This window comes from Pocillopora verrucosa, chromosome 7, assembly GCF_036669915.1.
Source record: "Pocillopora verrucosa isolate sample1 chromosome 7, ASM3666991v2, whole genome shotgun sequence".
NCBI classification, from domain to species: domain Eukaryota; kingdom Metazoa; phylum Cnidaria; class Anthozoa; order Scleractinia; family Pocilloporidae; genus Pocillopora; species Pocillopora verrucosa.
This window is the reverse complement of record NC_089318.1, coordinates 23,997,836-24,017,788: the sequence shown is the minus strand read 5'-3', so window position 1 is coordinate 24,017,788 and position 19,953 is coordinate 23,997,836. Positions and strand designations below refer to the sequence as shown.

Sequence of the window (19,953 nt, the reverse complement as noted above, 5' to 3'; positions counted from 1 at the left end):
GTTTATATAGACTGTGACTTTCGAGCAAACTCAAGAATCACATTTTAAAAAAGCACGAGTTAATCATTTAAATCATATTCTGGTTGTATAACTAGGTTAATTAGATTAAATTATAAGCTAGAGATTTCTGTCACGTGATAGCTAATGAGGGCGACGCTTGATTTCATCATTACGCGCAAAGATCGAGTACAAAGAATCCAGTTATTTTGGTTTAAATCTATCTTGTCGTTTAAAACTTACCAACAAGACAGGCTCATGTTTTATATTTACTTAACCGCCTCACAACATCTGTCTACTCCGTCTACTAGTTTTCTATCAAGAGCGACATAGCCAATAAAATTGTAGCATTGGCGATAGAGCGTTAAGGAATTCTACAAAAACAGATTAGAATGTTGGATATTTTGATCATATTACATGCTAATTTATGCTCTGTTGGTGGCGGTTTTGTCTAAGTCGTTACGTGATTGGTCCCGAAAACGTGTGCTACTTTGTCAACCAATCAGATTAAAAACTAAAAACCAACCGCTACATGGTCAGCCGCGTTTTCCCGCGCTTGGGGAATTTTGCTTGTTTTCACCTTAGGTTCTTGTTGGCTCTAAAGGTTTTTTTCCGTCTTTTACCTGGCTGTTGTTATTACTTTGCGGGTTTCAGTTTTACGACACTCAATCGAAATGCGCTCTACCCGTAACATGAAAGATCGTATTTCTAACTGAGGCAGTATAGACTCCGTTATTCTCGATAACTATCCGAGGTGGAGTTTTCATGAATTGTATGGCCTACAGCACTTAGCCACAGGAGACTAAAGAACCCCTTCGCAATTTACGCAGTATGACTGAAACACTTACATTAAAAATTCACCTACTTATTCTTAAAACAATTCACACCAGTAAACTAAACAAAACATTTTTCTTCGCCAGACCTGTACCCTTGACAACCCGGACTATTACGGAGTTGTGCATTCAATTAACTTCAAGTAATGGGTGTTAGTTGGTTTTGGATTCATCTTTTCTGCAATTCAGACACTGCTAAATGTTGCAAGACTACAATTTTTGGTGATGAAAAACGGGAATACCCATGGTGCGGCGACGTATAAATTGCACATCGTTTTTTTGAACATCAAATTGCGCACCGTTGACAGCTTTTTCAAAGGAATTACAGCAGCGGTTTACGAGGTGATGCATTTGTAATTCATTTGCTGAGGTAATTTCTTCTATTAACGTTTGTAGCATCGTAGCCTGACGGTCAGTTTTTTTTTCGGAGAAAGAGCTGCATGATTAATCAGTGTAATATTGTTCTCCTCTCAAAGACAATGGAAAAAATTAACATCCATCCGTGGTTATACAATTTCGAACATTTAAGTAGTCGACCCACAATGATAAATCAAATTTTTTCTTTGATAATTTAAGCAGAATAATTCATGTTCCTACACTAAAGTGAAGAAAATACTCTATTTTTCATTCAAAGTGCTCTTTGAGATAGGCCTGGCCGCCTTGAATATTGAAATGACTGTTATAAAGTGTGACATGCTTCCTAGGACATCCTTTTGCGTACATTAATCGGATACGTTGCCTGAGTGAGCGATGTATCTTATGCGAAATGAAAAGTCTTTGAGAAGTAATTATTTTAACTGCTACCCTCTTGAAGCGGGCGGTTGATTTTTATGATAAAACACGATGAAAATGCCATAACGAAGTGATCGAAAGGTTATCGAATTCATCAAATATCTGTGATTTTCTCTTAACACAGAGCCGACTTTGCGCGAGGGAGGGAAACATGACAGAAATTGGAAGACTTTATACGTACTCGGCTGAGCCTTTTAAAAAAGTTATGCATTTTTTATTTTCAGTTCAAGTACATAGCATAAATAAGACTCATCTATCATATCAGTTTGTGTCGCCAAGAAATGTCATTGATGACAAGGCATCCTTATCAAAGTGTGTTAACTTTTTGGTCTAATAGGAAATTTTCCTGTACCAGACGATTTGTCAAGGCAATAACATGATTTCGAGTGCAATTTGGTGTTAATATGCACGAGTAGATTTTTCGAAGACAACAAAATTGCACGAGCCTGTAGGGCAAGTGCAATTTTAGTCTTTAAACAACTAAGGAGTCTAACAAGTGCTTACCGCATCAAATTGGCAGAGAAATTATGTTCTTACTTGGTAATAAAATACACGAAAAAACATCAAAGACAGTCAAGAGAGACGAAATTTTGAAAGCGTGCGCGCGCTTTTTACAATTTGCACTCTTAATACACGAGAAGGCACTCGTTTTCAGCCAATCTGATGCGCGTAATTTTTTCATTTGTATTACTAACCCTGTAGACGAAGGTCATAATCGAACTTAAATTCATCCAGGCTACCGATTTCATTTGGGTTAAAAATAGAAAAGAAAAAAAATGAAAAAAGAAGATAAGCAACGAAAAAAAAATTAAAACTCAACTCACCTGGAAATAAAGAATAACGAAAAGTGGAGATGCGGGGTTTCGAACCCCGGACCTCGCGCATGCAAAGCGCGCGCTCTACCACTGAGCTACATCCCCTCGGATGAAGAAAATGGGAAAAAGTTAATTATATAAATTACATTACTGTCGGTTTGCGTGACGGCCGCAGTATCAAAACAATAGAAAATCATCGATCTCATATCATATCCCATGAATGACGACTCTTTACTATGAAACTAACATAAAATAGGATTCCAAGGGAAATTCAACTTTCATCGAAATTTATATATTCTTCCTCAGAAAAAAAGCTATCAATCGCATGACCGACATTTTACAAATCGTCTCCAAGTACAAAGTTTTTCTTGTGGGTGTGTGGGTGTGTGTGTCCCATGGTTTTGAAGAGCTTACTTCTGTCTTTCGGAAAAATAAAATAAAAACGTCCTGCATCGGCGACATCTAAAGTTGCCAATAGCCAACATTCTTGTCAGTGCTTGAAATTATGAAATGCGTTACTTTCGCAACTGATGTCTGCATTCGGCTCCAGACTCCTCGTGAGATCGGGCAGTTGTTGTAAGTTCACATGTTGGCCATGTTTGTCATGTTCGCGCTCTTTCTAAAAACCATCCTCTCGTCAGAACCCCACTCTCTGCAATTTTGTACCAAAACCTTCAATCGTGGAGTAACCTGAGGAAATGACGAGTAGAGTTACAAAACTCCTTTAGACGACCAGCGATGTTGTGTCGATGATTTTGCACAGCTGGTTACCTTAACTTCTTCCTTGCAGCTGTGGGTAAGATCTAACATCTAGTTAAAGCGTCCTTGGAACAAGTATGGATTAAGTAGGTACATTGACTTGGGAAGTCTGCTTCGCCATCGATGAGTTGTAAGCATCTACACGGAAGGATGCTGTCCTAGTTTTTCAACAAATGATTCGTGCTTGTTCTACCACTTTAAAACTTATGTAAGCCTTCATGTCCGAATTTTGCTCGTCTGCGTGTTGTTGATTCCTGGCGTGTGGATGCTTTATTCTATTTTTTTCTATGGTTCTTGGTTGTACAGTGGAAATGTGTTGTGGTTTAGTTATTTTAGGTTTCAAATTTCACTTTTACTGAGATGTTAAACTTATGCACACGTCAGCAGCTGAATTCATAGCTAGCAAAGCTTGTAAGAAACTACTATGATGAAAGTTAAAAGAATGTCTTTTGAAAAGCCAATGACTGTCGTGCCTTCCATTCATGGCTTATGTGTATTTGAAACCTAGACAATTTTCTGAGAAGACTGCTCAGCGCACATACACTGTATGAGAACAACATGCCATCTGCATTATCTGTGTCTTTGTAATCCAAATACTTCTTTCAGAATAATTTAAGCAAGTGTTCCATGATAAAACTATGGGGTTTTGCTCTTATACTGGACAAAGTACAGGCATAATTCTGAGTTGAACTGTTCTTTCTACAACTTAAAGATAGCAAAAACATTTTCTACTCATTCAATTTGTTTCCAGAACTCCTTCATTTTACCATTATTGTTACTATGGTTTCCCTGCATGAGTCTGTAAATGTCCTGTGACATGCTTGGTGTTTTTCGACTCTATCCTTCGAAAGTGTTTGATTGCATGTGAGGACAATAACTGTATCAAATACTTTAGCAGCCCCACCAACTTAATTTGTTAGGAAAAATAAATATGATTCAAGATAGATGGGAAGTGTTAGTGAACCGATTGTAAATGACTTAAAAATGTCTGTCAAAGAAAAGGGCTTTTATTTCAAGATGATAAGAAGGTTGCATCTATTGCATGGTGATCTTCATTTTAATAATTTAAGTTTTAAACTGTAGCTCAGGTTTTAATCTTTTTTTTGGTAATTGAGGAATGTAGATACAGTCTTGCACAAAGCATAGTTCCTTCCAATGCATAAATGTTTGTGCTGTTTCATTTATTGGCTCCTAACTATTGTATTCTTCTATTAAAAATTTTAGACCAACTCGTAAACTAGATAATGATTTACTGTTATAATTTATGTATTAACTGATCATATTTGCCCTTTCAGAGGCCAAGTTAGATGGCTAAATCAAGAGTTTCCCATTTGCGTTGGAAGCAGTTATTGGTTGTCTCCAGAGGTTTGTGTTGGATGGTTAATTACTTGTAATTATGGTAGCCAGCTTTAAGTCAGTGGTTTTCTGTGTACTACACATTGAGCAGCAAAGTGGCAAAAGGCTTGAGATGCTAGTTAAGTGTCCCACAAAATGCTAGCTAAATAGGATAGCAATATTAATGGTAAATGAATCTCTTCCCAAATAACTATTGTGGTGGAATCAAAAGGTCTTAAACTATAAAACACTCCCCCTGATCAGTATTGAATACATGTAAATGTAAACTCATTACCAACAGGTGCAGAGTCAAAAAGCTTGCCTGTGCTATGCTCTCTTTCTCAAGGAAAGAGTGATAAAAGATCAGTAGTCATTATATGTCAATATGAAATCATTACCGATGTACTCAGAGTAAAAAAGCTTGCCTGTGCTTTGCTCTCTTTCACAAGGAAAGAGTAAGCCTTACTTTATTCTTTGAATAAAAGAGCATAAGAGTAGAAGACAGCATCTTCCCAGCCTCTTTATTTTATTTTCATGCTCAAATGTCCCGGAAGAGAGGCCTTACTAAGGGCTATAAGACATGTGGTCATTGTTTTCTGATATGAAGAGGGAGTGGGGAGGGTAGGGCAAGAAACTCCTCTGCTCACAACGTTGTACGCTTAATGTTAATACGCGCGTTCAATTTTGTTTTTGTCAATGTAAGAAAAGATGATAGATTCAGGCCATCAAAGTGACAACTGGAGTTATAGTATGTTTCTTTTTTCTTTTTTTTTTTACTTAGTGTTGTTTCGTTAAAATCTTTACAATACTTTCGATTTCATGCGTTCTCTCCAGTCGTGACATGAATTATGAATGAAGTTCTTTTGTAGCATACATCCCCAAGCGAAGCGACCTTGATCGTACTATAGTTCATTGTGGTTTACCCGCTATTAGAAACAGAAATTCATAATCTTCCTTTCCTTTACTTGTAGACCCTTGATAAGTAATTAGCTAACTCGACGAGAGAGCAATGTTGTATGTGAAAATCTCACTGAAACACATGAAATCGAAAGAGTTCTGAGTTTCTCGTTTCTCAAAACCATTCCTGTAGGTTCGTGACTAACAGTTTGGCGTCATAAGCAAAGTTTCGTGGAGAGTATCTCTTGTTATTTCAGTTTTCCCATGAAGCGCCCACCTAGCCCTGTCAGTCTGATTCACTTCTATGTTGCATAAATTAATAAGGTGTTAAGCGTGGAACGTGATAAAAACTAGGTAATTTGGTATTATCAACTGAGTTTGATGAAAACTAACTTGATATTAGTGTTGAGAATACTTATCGCCATTGCACCGCTTAAAAAGGAAAATGTGTCCAAATATGTGTTTTTTTTAATGTTGATGGAAAGTACTAATTGACGTGTTCTATGCTTCCTATTCGAAAGGGAACGCGTGAGGTAAAGTGCCGCGTGGGCTTACGAAACATGTGCTTGAAAGCGGATAGAAAATTATATGAAACTACAACTTAAATTCAATGGTTAGGCTTACCGTAGACTAATCCAGATGAATGTTTCACCGAAAATGGAACTTCTCGGAAACGTTGTTCAAATCGGATAAAATACCTCCGTCTTCACAAATTTGAATAACAAATAACACAGCTTTTCTTTTCATTTGACAACACTAGTGTCACAGTATTTTTGGCGGAATGCAGTTAGGCGCTTTTGCCATCGATGATTGTGGCATTTTTAAATTTATAGGTGGTAAAGTCGACAGAGTTTTTTCTTATTGTAGTAAGTTGCCCTCTGAGAGCCATGTACACTATATACCCGTGTACTTACTTATTTGTAATATTCTCACTATGTGGTTAGTTATACTTACAATAGGGGGAGAAGTTCTGAGAGAGCGCACATCGTAAACCTTTTCGAGGGAAGTCGTATTCGTTTCGCTCCATTATTAACGTGATTTTTCTTCCTACTGCCTGCAAATAGTTTCGTTCTCTATTAGAGTCGTTTCTAGACTTGTCTGGTTACCGGCAGTCTAATGCCGCCTGTTATATCTCTCACTACCATCTTTTTAGCTTGTGAGCAGGCTCTCGTGTTTGGGTTCCGCCTTTATAGCCCGTTTCCGGGTACAGCCGCCTATTACAACATCGGCAGCCGCTTATGGATAAAGTTGTTAAAACCCTTGTTGTGTTTTATGTCATGTGATTTCTTGAACGCTCTTTTCTTACCTACGACCGTTTTATCTACTCAGTTTATTCCAAACAGTGTAATTTACCCTAAATCAGCACAAATAGCTTCCTCGAGTCCCTCTTCTTTATGCCTATTGTTACTTCACAGCCACATTCGGTTTCAATTTGTCACAAGCGATACAAATTTCATAGCTAAAAACTCAACTTTCGGCGTTTGTAAAATCTACCATTTTTATTGGAAACCGCTCAGAATTTGAAATTACAATTTATATTCTTTAGTGCAGTGAGCCTTGATTTTTGTTCATTCGTGTTACAATGGAACTTTCATTGGTATCCGCGGGAATGTCAAACTTATTTTCACCTGAATGATTGATTAAGTTTCCCTAACCTACGGTATTTAAGTGTCGTAACTCCGAAAAGGGCCATTTTCTGGAACATGTACCATTATTGACAGAAAAGTTAAATATTTTCTCTAGTCATTTATTCGCTTAACAAACGGCCAAATGATAACGCGGGGAAGGAATTTTAAGACAATTTTGAATGTCTCTCTAAAATTTGCAAATAGAAAAAAGGCGTAACCGATTATCCGCTAAACAAAGGAAAACTTTAATTGAAACTTTTCACGCTTGATTGATATTTGCATAAAGAACCCAGCTCGGTACATCGAAACCAGTTGCACTTTTAACTGGAACAGATCACAGGCAAGAACAGCGAGTGGAAAAATACCCAAAGATGTTCCGGCTTCGTTGGTTTAACACCAAATCTGGGGCTTTCTTCAAAAGGAAACTGCCAGGATCGAACAGTTAAGTACCAATCCAGCCTTGTTTGAAATGATTCCCCAAAGGATAAAATTTCAAGGGTTTTTTCCGGCTTGAAAGTTAGAATAAGGAAATAACGTTAGAATTTGATATCTGTTGTTTGTTTGTTCCGTTTGTTTTTTTGAGAATCTTTTAGGGACACGATAAACTTGCGAGTTTGTTTAAATCCAAAAGCAAACTTTATTTTCGTGTTGCGCCCTTTTTTGGTTCGGTAAGATAGAAACGACTTGTACTAAACCGAATAATGTACTTAACCGACGGTTGCGCGTGCTCTATATACAAAATTAAAAGTAGCTTCTTATAACCTAATGCGTTAGAACCAGGAAACCAATCTTGTTCAAATTACACTATATACCCGTGTACTTACTTATTTGTAATATTCTCACTATGCGGTTAGTTATACTTACAATAGGGGGAGAAGTTCTGAGAGAGCGCACATCGTAAACCTTTTCGAGGGAAGTCGTATTCGTTTCGCTCCATTATTAACGTGATTTTTCTTCCTACTGCCTGCAAATAGTTTCGTTCTCTATTAGAGTCGTTTCTGGACTTGTCTGGTTACCGGCAGTCTAATGCCGCCTGTTATATCTCTCTCTACCATCTTTTTAGCTTGTGAGCAGGCTCTCGTGTTTGGGTTCCGCCTTTATAGCCCGTTTCCGGGTACAGCCGCCTATTACAACATCGGCAGCCGCTTATGGATAAAGTTGTTAAAACCCTTGTTGTGTTTTATGTCATGTGATTTCTTGAACGCTCTTTTCTTACCTACGACCGTTTTATCTACTCAGTTTATTCCAAACAGTGTAATTTACCCTAAATCAGCACAAATAGCTTCCTCGAGTCCCTCTTCTTTATGCCTATTGTTACTTCACAGCCACATTCGGTTTCAATTTGTCACAAGCGATACAAATTTCATAGCTAAAAACTCAACTTTCGGCGTTTGTAAAATCTACCGTTTTTATTGGAAACCGCTCAGAATTTGAAATTACAATTTATATTCTTTAGTGCAGTGAGCCTTGATTTTTGTTCATTCGTGTTACAATGGAACTTTCATTGGTATCCGCGGGAATGTCAAACTTATTTTCACCTGAATGATTGATTAAGTTTCCCTAACCTACGGTATTTAAGTGTCGTAACTCCGAAAAGGGCCATTTTCTGGAACATGTACCATTATTGACAGAAAAGTTAAATATTTTCTCTAGTCATTTATTCGCTTAACAAACGGCCAAATGATAACGCGGGGAAGGAATTTTAAGACAATTTTGAATGTCTCTCTAAAATTTGCAAATAGAAAAAAGGCGTAACCGATTATCCGCTAAACAAAGGAAAACTTTAATTGAAACTTTTCACGCTTGATTGATATTTGCATAAAGAACCCAGCTCGGTACATCGAAACCAGTTGCACTTTTAACTGGAACAGATCACAGGCAAGAACAGCGAGTGGAAAAATACCCAAAGATGTTCCGGCTTCGTTGGTTTAACACCAAATCTGGGGCTTTCTTCAGAAGGAAACTGCCAGGATCGAACAGTTAAGTACCAATCCAGCCTTGTTTGAAATGATTCCCCAAAGGATAAAATTTCAAGGGTTTTTTCCGGCTTGAAAGTTAGAATAAGGAAATAACGTTAGAATTTGATATCTGTTGTTTGTTTGTTCCGTTTGTTTTTTTGAGAATCTTTTAGGGACACGATAAACTTGCGAGTTTGTTTAAATCCAAAAGCAAACTTTATTTTCGTGTTGCGCCCTTTTTTGGTTCGGTGAGATAGAAACGACTTGTACTAAACCGAATAATGTACTTAACCGACGGTTGCGCGTGCTCTATATACAAAATTAAAAGTAGCTTCTTATAACCTAATGCGTTAGAACATGGAAACCAATCTTGTTCAAATTCTGGCAGAACGTGCTTTGCACGTAATGTTTCGGCTTGGAGAAGACATGTCATCTAAATGATATCTGCCTGGCACTTTTCCAATCAGGAAAAGGAAACGTAGAACGCTACTGCCAACAGTGGCACCTGAAAATCCTTTTCTCACCAACTAGAACCGCAGCCGCGCCGTGATTTACCGTCATACACCTACTCACACATAGATGTTATGTAGAATCACGTCTTTAAAAGGGGTTTTGAAGTCCTGAATAGGTAGGTAAATAAGATGTGTAATTGTGTCGTTACCCTCGAGGGAAATAAATATAAAATTTGAAAATTTTATTGCGCTGGAGATCTGCTTGCAATTCCTGTCCTGAAATTCAGATGATACGGAGTAAATTCGTCTAAAGACAATTAAGAGACACTGCAACTCAGAGAAATCGCTTCGTGTTTCGTTCCTTTCGTTTGCTTTCTGTCTCAAAACAAAAGTTGTACTTTCAAAATAACAACAACAACAACAAAAACAATATACATGAACACTTCCTATCATATATGAGGAGTTCTGTTAAGGCTAGATTTTTCAATCATACGTAAGTAGGGAAAAAAACTTATAACTGAGGCTAAAGTGGTAAAAGATGAAAGTGGACAAGTTTAACAATCCAATGGTCCCTTGGTAAATTGGCGCAATTGCAGTTCAGACGTAGGGACGTCAGACAGTAATTAGTTTTTGTTAAAGGAGCCGGAAAGATTGACTCGATGGAAAAACTGGTGAAAGGCGCCTGAGCTAACAGAAGTTTTTGCTATTTCATAAAACCGGGTAGGGTTGTTAAATTGACAAGACGTTAAAATATGGAATATGAGGATCGTGTTGAGAACGGAAGATATTGAAACAGAAGTTTACATCAAACATTGCTGAAAAATGCGCTATGAAAAGAGTGTTGTCGTAGTGTTTCAAGAGGGCTGCTAAAGGTACTAAAATCATTTACAGGTCGAAGATTCTGTTCAAATGGGTTATGGGGTTCTCTATCCTTCCTTTTTTTCTCAAAACCGCAATCATATTTTTAAGTCGAGGAGACATTACGAATTTCACAAAACGATTTCCTCATTGTTGATGTTGAGAGCGTATTTTAAATGAACCGCATTTGACTGATTATCCTCAGAGTATACATTTTTGACGACGTTATACCAGCCTCGTTCTCAAAATGGCGGAGGAATCTGGACACCTAGAACGGGATAGTTCCCAGTCTACCAGAACATTTTTTCTTGGCCGAGCGACTAATTCTCGCGAAACATTGCTCAAGACACGTTTTAGAAAATGTCCATAATGTCAAATGATTTATACCAATATCTGTGGTCTTCTGTACCCGTAAACTTGATAAAACATGTAATTGGCTTCTTGGGATGCGCTTAATTACAAAATGACGAAATTTTCGCAGATAAGATCTGAAAACTTCGTCAACTAAACATTTGTTCATTTTCGGGAAAGTGCAACGATACATTTTTTTTTTCGATAAACTGAGCAGTTTTTCCGTCGTTAGTCTTTTTACCTGTTCCTTATGCAGGCCTTGAGTTGATATTGAATAGTAAACTCGTAATATTCGGCGCAACATTTTGTTAAGTACCCTCATATTTCCTTTACAAACAGCTGTTAATTTTTACGTAAATTCGAAGGTAAATAGGCTTTAATTTGACGCAAGAAATTTCTCGCAGGCTATTAATAATAAACTGTTTTTCTTGGTCAAGTGAATTTTTTAAACCCCCTAGTTCTGAAAAATTTTCAAATTGCCTTAATATCATGAACAATTTTTTTAAGAATTGTATTCTGTCCTTTTTGTTGGACCTGTTTAGCTCGCTGTCATGCAGGAAATTCGGCTAAATCGCAAGCTTTTCCTCATGTACTAATAAACTTTGCGGTAAAAAGTAATTACGGTCATTGCTTTGCAACCACGAAGTAAAATAACTTGGATGCAATAAACCTGAAGTTGTATGTCTTTGAAAGTTAATCCTCTTATAGACGTCTGCCACATTGCCGCGGAAAACAACAGTGAGGTTCTGTTTCGACAAATTACTCTTTGGAATAAAGGTTACGGATCAATCGTCACGTGGTATTTTTAAATCTAATTCCTCAAATTGAATGGAAATATCGAGTGAGATTTTATCTCGTCACTTCTGCTAATAAAGGAACCAAGCATAATTTATGAATTACTCCATCCCGCCAGATTTGGTGCCGCAAATATTTTGTTTTGGTTTTTTTTGATCTCACCATCGATTTTACATTAACTTGTCATTTCCATTTTATCCAAATAAGGAAAAGGACGCGAAAACATTTAGTCAGTTGTAACATTTTCAGTCGAACACAGAAGTCTAAACACATCAACTTGATACTCAGGGCTCTAAATCAAATTGAATGTTGGCAGTGTAGTTTTTTTAAGTTTTAAAGTTGAAAATCGTCTTAGGGATATTTTTGTTCCATTGAATTTTAATTGTGAATGATAAAAGTGCATTTTGTTAATTAGTGCTGGTCTTACCGTGTTTGGCTTTTTTTAGGGCCATGTTAGAACTTATGAAATCTCTTTCGGTTTCTTTGTTCAATTATAAAAAAAGCAACAACTAAAATCTATTTGGTTTTTTATTTTATCGTGTAAGGGTATACATATTCATGGTTTCAAAACATAAAGAATACTTTTTACTGGTTGCGTCCACTCTCCTGCTTATCTTTATTCGTATCTTTCTTTGCTTGAGAGACGCTGATGTTCCTTCCTCTTGGGGTATTTTCCCCTAAACTTGCCAAGAAAATGGGAAGAGTAGTTGCCTTAAATTTTATTACTTAAATATTCAACAAAGCTGTGTCAATTTGCTGGGAAACTATGCTTGCACTCATCGTTCAAATGTGTAGGCTCAGTGATAGCTGTATTGTGTGGTTAGCATTTTGCATATTTATATCGTTCTTCTCAGTCTGGCGTCTGTTATTCGATATGACTGGTCTGTGACCAAGATATCGAATTAGCTATTATCTGATATTTTTTCATACGTCTTTTCATGAAAACTTGTTCCGCGCTCAATCGTAAGTTAAACTTACATCTCGCTCGTAACATTCTTAAGCCGACAAGACAACATCGGGCTAGAGGTATACTGCAGTGCTCAAGTTAGAGAAATTTTAGGCTTTTTTATGAGGAACAATTGTAAGGAAAATGTCTGAATTTAATTTTTTAAATGTTTTAATGTGACATTTTGCTAATGATGTACGGAAATACTACTACTACGCAATTGTAAGAGATTCGTAAAGGTCGAAGGCAAAAGATGACAAGGTATTAGTCGCGTTCGTATATCAGCTGTTGATGTACAGAAGCGGAAACTATGACTGATATGACTGAGAGAGAACCGCTCATTTTGGGTTGTAATTGCGAGGTGTAGTGAGATTTTTGCGACTGTAGGGAGTATCTTTAGAATAAACTTCACTCTTGCTCTCCGTATTTTCCAAGTTTTGAATGTTATTTTCGTCGGACTGCTAGTACTAAGTTTTCACAGCGGAAGTTGCTTTAAATTATTAATGTTGTTGATTCAAGCACTTCATATGGACAAGTTTTCTCGAGAAAACCTTTTATACATGTAACAGGGCAAAGTTTTGACTCAGAGAACAATGCTCTACCTCGCTATTTTTCAAAGGGCGGAGCCAATTTTGGGCTTTTCTTAAATTTGGTTTATGTTCCTTTTCGTAGAAAGTTTTTGTCTTTGTTAAGTTTTAACATGAACTGAACATTAAAACGTTCGTTGCGAATCCACGCAGTGTCGGCAGTCATTGAGTTTTTCGTCCTCTGAAGTGTTTTATACATTAAAAGAAGCCTCCTTTCGGTCGTGACCGGTTGTTCCTCTTCAACCGTCTTATCTCGCTCTTTATCTTCTTTAATTTTCCATTAGTGTTTGTTGTACTTTGAGCAGCTCGTTTGTTAATTTGTTGACAGTTTTTCTGTCATTCTCTAACAGTCAAAAAATATGCCGATATAAATCCTGGCCAAGCTGTCTTAAGATCCGTAGTTTATATTTAGTTACATTATCCTTTGTTCTTTAGAGTTGTTTTGTTGTATAAATAAAGAACCATGACTGTGTACCGAGTTTATTAACGAATAAACACCTCAGCTGTGAGAAATACACCGTACTGGCGGTTTTTCTTTTGTTATTTGACAGGAGTTATGGCATTTTCAATAACCCAGTTTGTGAAATTATTGCTGTGGTTTTAAGTTTTGTCTTTAGGTATTTTAACTCATGCTGTTTCGTATTGACGGTGAAGCAATAAATGCACGTTTTTTTCCTCAGTCGCTAACTTTTATCTTATAAAATATGATGAAAATACTGTTGGTTACGATATTGGATTTAGTTATGCTGTGTTCTGTTCATTGACATTTTTTTATTACTCTATAGCCTTTGACAGGATACTCCGCCCCTTGCTGATAGTGAGTTAGTCAATCAATCATAAAAGAGCCAATCTATTTTCATTTTCTCCCCTTGCTGGCTCTCTTCAAACGCTTAAATGGCTTTCTCTCACAAGGATTCACAAATGTGTTCAGCCAAAATCAACCAGCTAATTTTAAAGACGACCAATACAATTTTCCTTTTTTTTACTGAGCTGTGAAAAATCCTGTGGGTTTTTTCCCAAACCTCTCTATGAATTTAAATATTTAAGAGTTTGTATTCCGAGAACAGGTGACGTTAAGGAATATTCAAATTTTTAACTATTTCTTTTCCTTCATTGTGTTAATGTAAGTCGTTTACAATCCGTCTTGACAAAAACGAACTTACGAAAAAAAACATAGCTGTATGGTCTTTGGTCGGTTCCTTAACCTTTGACGATTCGGGTGAGATCGTTATCGTGATCTCGCGTGATCCCGCGTGATGTCGCATCTAGTTATTAAATGTTACTTTGATGTTTAAGTAAATACTTTATCTAGCAATGTCGTCATTTGACGAAATATGATTGTTTGAGTAACTGGAGATTAATGCGAGCAAAAAGCTGAGCCGCTTTTAGCACAAGTGTTAATGAAAATGTTGGCAGGTCCATAATATGCAAGAGCCACCGCAGAAACTTAAAATACGATCAACAAAATAACTCTTCACTGATATCTTTGTAATAAGGTGTTAAAAGTATTAAATAAAGAAAAAGACTATACAATGTCTACGGACTTATCCTTCCACCATAATATTGTCAGCTGCTTTTTCAATAAGCTTTCACGGTGTCGATGGGTAATCCTTGCGTTAAAATTTAGCTGGCGAAGCCAAGCTGATTTGTATCTTCTGTGGCTGGTTTGGGCAACAATTCGCAGTACCTCTTGGAGCTGCTACGAAAAACCATGTACGAGAATAAAAGAGAATATTCCATGAACAAATTTTAGCTGTTAAGATATTTAACTTTGTTAAATGAAGTTTTCTCTCTGTGTTTTTCGTTGATTGGTTTCTTTCCGAGGTTTATTTTTTTAATTCCTTCCGAGCCCTTCGTCTACGTAGTCGTTTAGTTCTTTCTTCGCATTGCTTCTGTTTCATCTATTTTGGTCTCTTTCCTCTTGCCTGTCAAAGTCGGCGATGACACTTTAGCATGCCCTCACGTTTTCGGTATTAAACCAATTAGTGCCATAAGAAAAAGGAAAACATGGTGTGCCCTTCTTTCTGCAAGATCTTCCTCTTCTGCAGCCTTCATGCTGCAAATGTAAATTTCATCCTGTAAAATGGCAGTGGAACTGTTTTCAATTGTTGAACTCATACTTCAGCGCTAGTGGTTAAATGACAAATGTAGGCAGCTTGTTTCTGATTAAAAGCCATTGTTTCGCACTAAACGTAGAGGTCTTCTGGTAATTGGCAAGACGGTTGTCATTGGAAGACAGAACAAAGAGCGCAGCAGGTTTTTTATGCAAAAAATTACGTTGCAAAGAAAAATTACGTTGTCTTTTCAGTGCGATCGTGAGCATTAAGTATTAACATCGGGTTCTGTTTTGACCCCTAAAGGATGCGAAATTCGACGGTATGATGGTCATCCATGTACAATGTCCGAAACAATTACGTTTCTGTCCTCCAGAGGAAAGGAAACTAGACGAGAGGAGGTTGCAGATGGAGAGCCTAAGGCAGAGGTACGTACAAGCGTGCTATAGAGTCGCCGCTAGGGTTAAATAACTTAAGTACCCGTCGAAATCTTAATCGCAAAAATAAAACCGCCTCCTAGGTTAGCGAGCTTTGCTTGGTGGCACTCATTCGCCAGAAATTAATCAACAGGTACGAAGTCTCAAACCCAGTCTTGGAGATCGATTTATAGAAAAGACTTTTGTTGGTTTTATCTTGTTTTTAAGACTCCTGTGTACAATTTCGGTGACAGTGTTGCCAACCAGCTCGTCGACTTCTTGTCCTGCGGCAAACAGATTAAAAACTAACGTACAAAAAAAATTGTTAAAATTTGTCACACAATTGTCTGCGTTTATTTCGCTGCGAGGTATTTCGGTGAATTCGTGTTTTACCAGTGGCAAGTTAATGATATAGTAGACCGTGTTCCGGACTTCGCTAAGTCGATAAACACTGCCAGACTGTAATTATTTTGCACAAAGTTGAAAAGTCATCAAAGCGTTCCTGATAAAGGAAAAAACGCCGATGATGTGAGCTTTTTATGGCTTATTGTCGCCAGTAATAACTCTGGAGTAGACGCTGATGTAAATTATGAAATTGCGGCGAGGAAAATTTGACTTTTTTGGGTAATGTTTTGCATATTCATAGTGTAATTTTGCACCTTTCGATAAATGTTCTGGGATTCGCAGCCACCTGTTTGTGTTCACTGTAATTGATTTCGTCTGTTCATCCTCGTTGAGGCTCTGCATTCGCGCAGTCGTTTATAATCAGTTCAAACAAATTCGCTGTGTCTAAGAACGAGTTAGGTCTTTGTTTCGCAAGCGGTTTGAAGCATTTTTTCGTAAAATGTTTCAAACTGATGGAAAGTTCTTGTTTTGAGTTGTCATAGCGGTGGGTAACTCGCTGCGTTGTATTGGTGCATTGCTGGCAAATAATTCATCGAATAATGAGATGAAACTTGAGAGCGAAGAAGTAATGAATTAATATTAAAATGCAAAAGAACCAACGGATGAAATTTAAGCTATGTAATTCGTGAGACTTTCGCCTTTTGGCTTAAATATCCTGGAATCGTATCTTGAAGCTGATTTTCCAAAGTTTAATATGATCGTGTGGAGTGTGGATGGCTGTGTCGGTCGCTATTGTTTCCAATGAAGTTATTAGCTACTGTCAACCCACAATGATGCCGAAAATAGTTCGATCAATTTTGTTTCCTTTCGTCCGTTTTTTAGATATATTTCGAAGCGAAAATTAAAAAACCATATTTCTCGATCTTCCATTCTGCGAGTTCCATGGGCTGAAAACTCGAACTAAGCTCTCAGAACTCGGTCGATATTGATTCGCCGTTCTGGCCTTTTTCGCGCTGTGAGGCTCTTGGCAAAACTGAATATGAAGTGGATAATTTTTTTTGCGTCACCTAACGCATATTGGCGTTAGATTCAAACCGAGGGCAGGCCGCAAAAATGTGGTGTTTGGTGAAGCATAATTTATGTCAGCCACTTCGTGCGGGGAAAACCGGCGTTGTTATGATTCAGCCAATCAGATGGCTAATGTTCGGAGTGACGTACAGCCATCGTATCCCAGCATGCCCAAGGTACAGGCAAGTAGCAGACCAGGTGTAGGATTATTTCTAATGAAGCCGTGTTTACCAGAACCATCGTCATGGCGAAATGTTGTTTTTCTACCAGTTTTTGGGTTTCCTGAACGCGCTAAGCGAACAGAATGCGAACCCGCACCGGCTGCTAGTCCTTGGATTGTTAACGTGCATTATCGGCGACGTCTCTTGTCGGGCACTCAGCGACTTTGTGCTGTGTTCGGGTCGCGAGTAAAGTGGACTTCAAATGTTATGTCAGTGCCGTAGAAGAACGGCAGGTGGACTGTGTACCAGAAATTCACTTGCAGCAGTAGAATCTTCAGAAACATGATAGCCGCATCTGCTGCAGCACGAGCTCACCATGTGAGAGAACATGAAAAACACTCTAGAGAAGAAGCGTTCAGGCGCTCTCAATTAATTCATGGCGATGGAGATGGTCAGGATCTTCAAGCCGCCGAAGAACCCTATAAACCACTGGCGGCGCACTATTTACTAGTACCGTTTAAGGATTGCGATTACGAACCCCAAGATGGACAAGTAAGTTATGTTCAATATCACTTCGGTTCGTCACCTGGCACTCATTCCCGAATACGTTTGATTATTGAATCAATCTGGCCTTCTCCAGACGTAAACCTTTGCCGGGGCGGTTGGCTTTTTAGCCAGCTCTCTGTTAGCGTTCGAAGTTATTCGACACTACAACAGATTTTTGGCTAGCGGCTACACCGGATTTGTTTTGGATAATTTGTCCGGCTTTCTTTAGAGTGAAGTTTAACGGTTTTCGAGCGAATTTTCTCTTCCTTATGTGATGTTTTTATCCGTGAAAATCGGCAAGGAAACTCTACACATACACCTTAAGCATGCGTAAATATTTAAATATTATGCGAGCCGAGTCGCTGAGTAGTGTGTGTATTTTCCCTTATATTTCGACGGCTGATCCTCGCACTTTCGCGAAAAGCAGTGCTCAGAATTTGATTCCTCGTCTTCCGCATGCAACGTAACCGTTGAAATCGTCGGTTGAAATGACTCTTTCTTACTGGAATTTGATAGTAGAAAATATTCGAATTAATTATGACTTCCTCATTGCGAGTCAGCCAAAAATCGATTGTCGCTTTTGGAATAATGTAGATATTCCCCTTATAGACCACGTTAAAAAAATTGGAGAAAACCTCGCTTTGAAATTCGCAACATTTATTTGCGAGCCAGTAAGTTTCGTTCTTCCTTTATTTTGTGTGTAATTGAGTAAGTGGATATATCGTCCATTCCGAAATCGCTTTCTTAGACAACTCAGTGTCGTTCGTTTTCAAAAAAATGAATTATATCCGATTGCGACTAATTCGTTTTTCAATTTAAATACTGCTGTGACAGAAAGAGATGGAGTAAAGTAAATTTCGACGGTAAATTTTATTTTGTAGTGATTATATTGAAGCTGAAGTGTATCGAACGGCGAGCGCTTCATGTCTGCTGTAAATAAAGCCCTTCCGTTGATGTTCCGTTGATCTTCGCAGGCAAACAATATCGTGAATTAAATGCGTTTCTTTCTTCAAATGTCATTCGGCAATGGAAAAGTCAAATACGACTTCTTTGCTGTCGAATTTCGATAGTATTTCCTTTATTTTTCATCTCGGTTAGCTTTTCAATGCTTAAACTTGGAAATTATTCGCAAATTTTAAGAATATTGTGAATTATATTCTAAACATTGAACTCAGCGATCGAAAATTTGCAGGAAAATCGACGGTAGAAGCTGTACTTTTGCCTTTGAGAAATCTAAATCACTTTGTATCTCGTTTGTGTTATTTTTTAATCAAAAGTCATTCGTGTTTTCGTTAGTTCAAGGAAAGGCGGACTTGCGTTTTGACTTTATGATAAGACTAAGGAGTAATAACTTTTTCGTTAAATTTTCGCACACTTGGGCGAATGATTGTTGAATATGCGTAGAATTTCTTGGCTACGCTGTAAATACTTTTAGGCGAGATTCGGAACCGCAGCTTCGATGAATATTAATAGTTTCTTTATCAAGAAAATGACAGTTCTTTTAATCTATCGCAAACTAAGCTTCTCAGCTTTACTTTAACAACGAAGATGAACATAAACCCGAAAGCGTGTCGACAGTGACGAAAAACAAACTTCATTCTTTATTCTTGTTTGCAAGGGAAATGACGAAGACTCGCATTTTGCACAGATTTTTTTGTACGTCCGTTCTGAACTTGATTTCGGCATGTTACATTTGTATTCCAGCAACCTGCTTGCCTATAAATAAAACAAGAACTTACGGAAGACCGCAAAATTGGGAGGGGTTTTAAAGAGACTCGAAAAAGCATCTGATGATGAAACAATATTGTTTAGACAGGAGAATTGCCGTGAATTTACAGCTTACAGATAGCGACGACTCTGCCAATCGGACAAAGTGATGTCCAATACATTCCTTTGAACTTCGTTCAATTTTTTTTGTGTAAATATACTTGTCACACATTCTATAATCCTACAGGCACCCGTTCACTTTAATCGTTTTCCGTTTCTTGAATAGAGCCTGCTCTTGTTCGTTTTTCGCAAACATTTCTTTTGTAAGCCATGTTATTTAAGTTCAGGGCGGCAAGGAGATGGGTCTTTCACAACTCTCGATGCCACTGTAAATGAAATATTAATAGTGTAAATTTTGCCCTTCAAAGAATTGATTTACATACTTTCAATAATTTATCAAAAGCTTTTGTTTGGGCCCTTTCCCCCATTTGTTAAGTTGATAAAATATTTAAATTTCGTTGCTTCGGCGAGTGACAGCCTAATACCTTGTTTACCTAACTGAAAATTGTAGCTGTCTTAAGGATTTCCATACCTTTTTCCATTTAATGAGAACTGCAGAGACATTCAGCGTCAATTCACTAGTTTTTTTTCGT

At 37.7% G+C, this 19,953-nt stretch overlaps 1 protein-coding gene and 1 non-coding gene across 2 annotated transcripts in view; one reads left to right on the top strand and one right to left on the bottom strand.

The window, feature by feature from the left end:
- Positions 1 to 1,151: 1,151 nt before the first annotated feature.
- LOC131792001 (sodium channel protein 1 brain) overlaps positions 1,152 to 19,953 on the top strand; it is a 40,279-nt gene continuing 21,477 nt past the window's right edge. The window contains 3 exon segments of the mRNA XM_059109363.2: positions 1,152 to 1,172; positions 4,492 to 4,561; positions 15,364 to 15,485. Of these exon segments, the coding sequence (XP_058965346.2) occupies positions 4,504 to 4,561; positions 15,364 to 15,485 (180 nt within the window). The 5' untranslated portion in view covers positions 1,152 to 1,172; positions 4,492 to 4,503.
- Trnaa-ugc (transfer RNA alanine (anticodon UGC)) lies at positions 2,471 to 2,542 on the bottom strand. The gene has a single exon. It is a non-coding gene; the product is annotated as a tRNA-Ala (tRNA).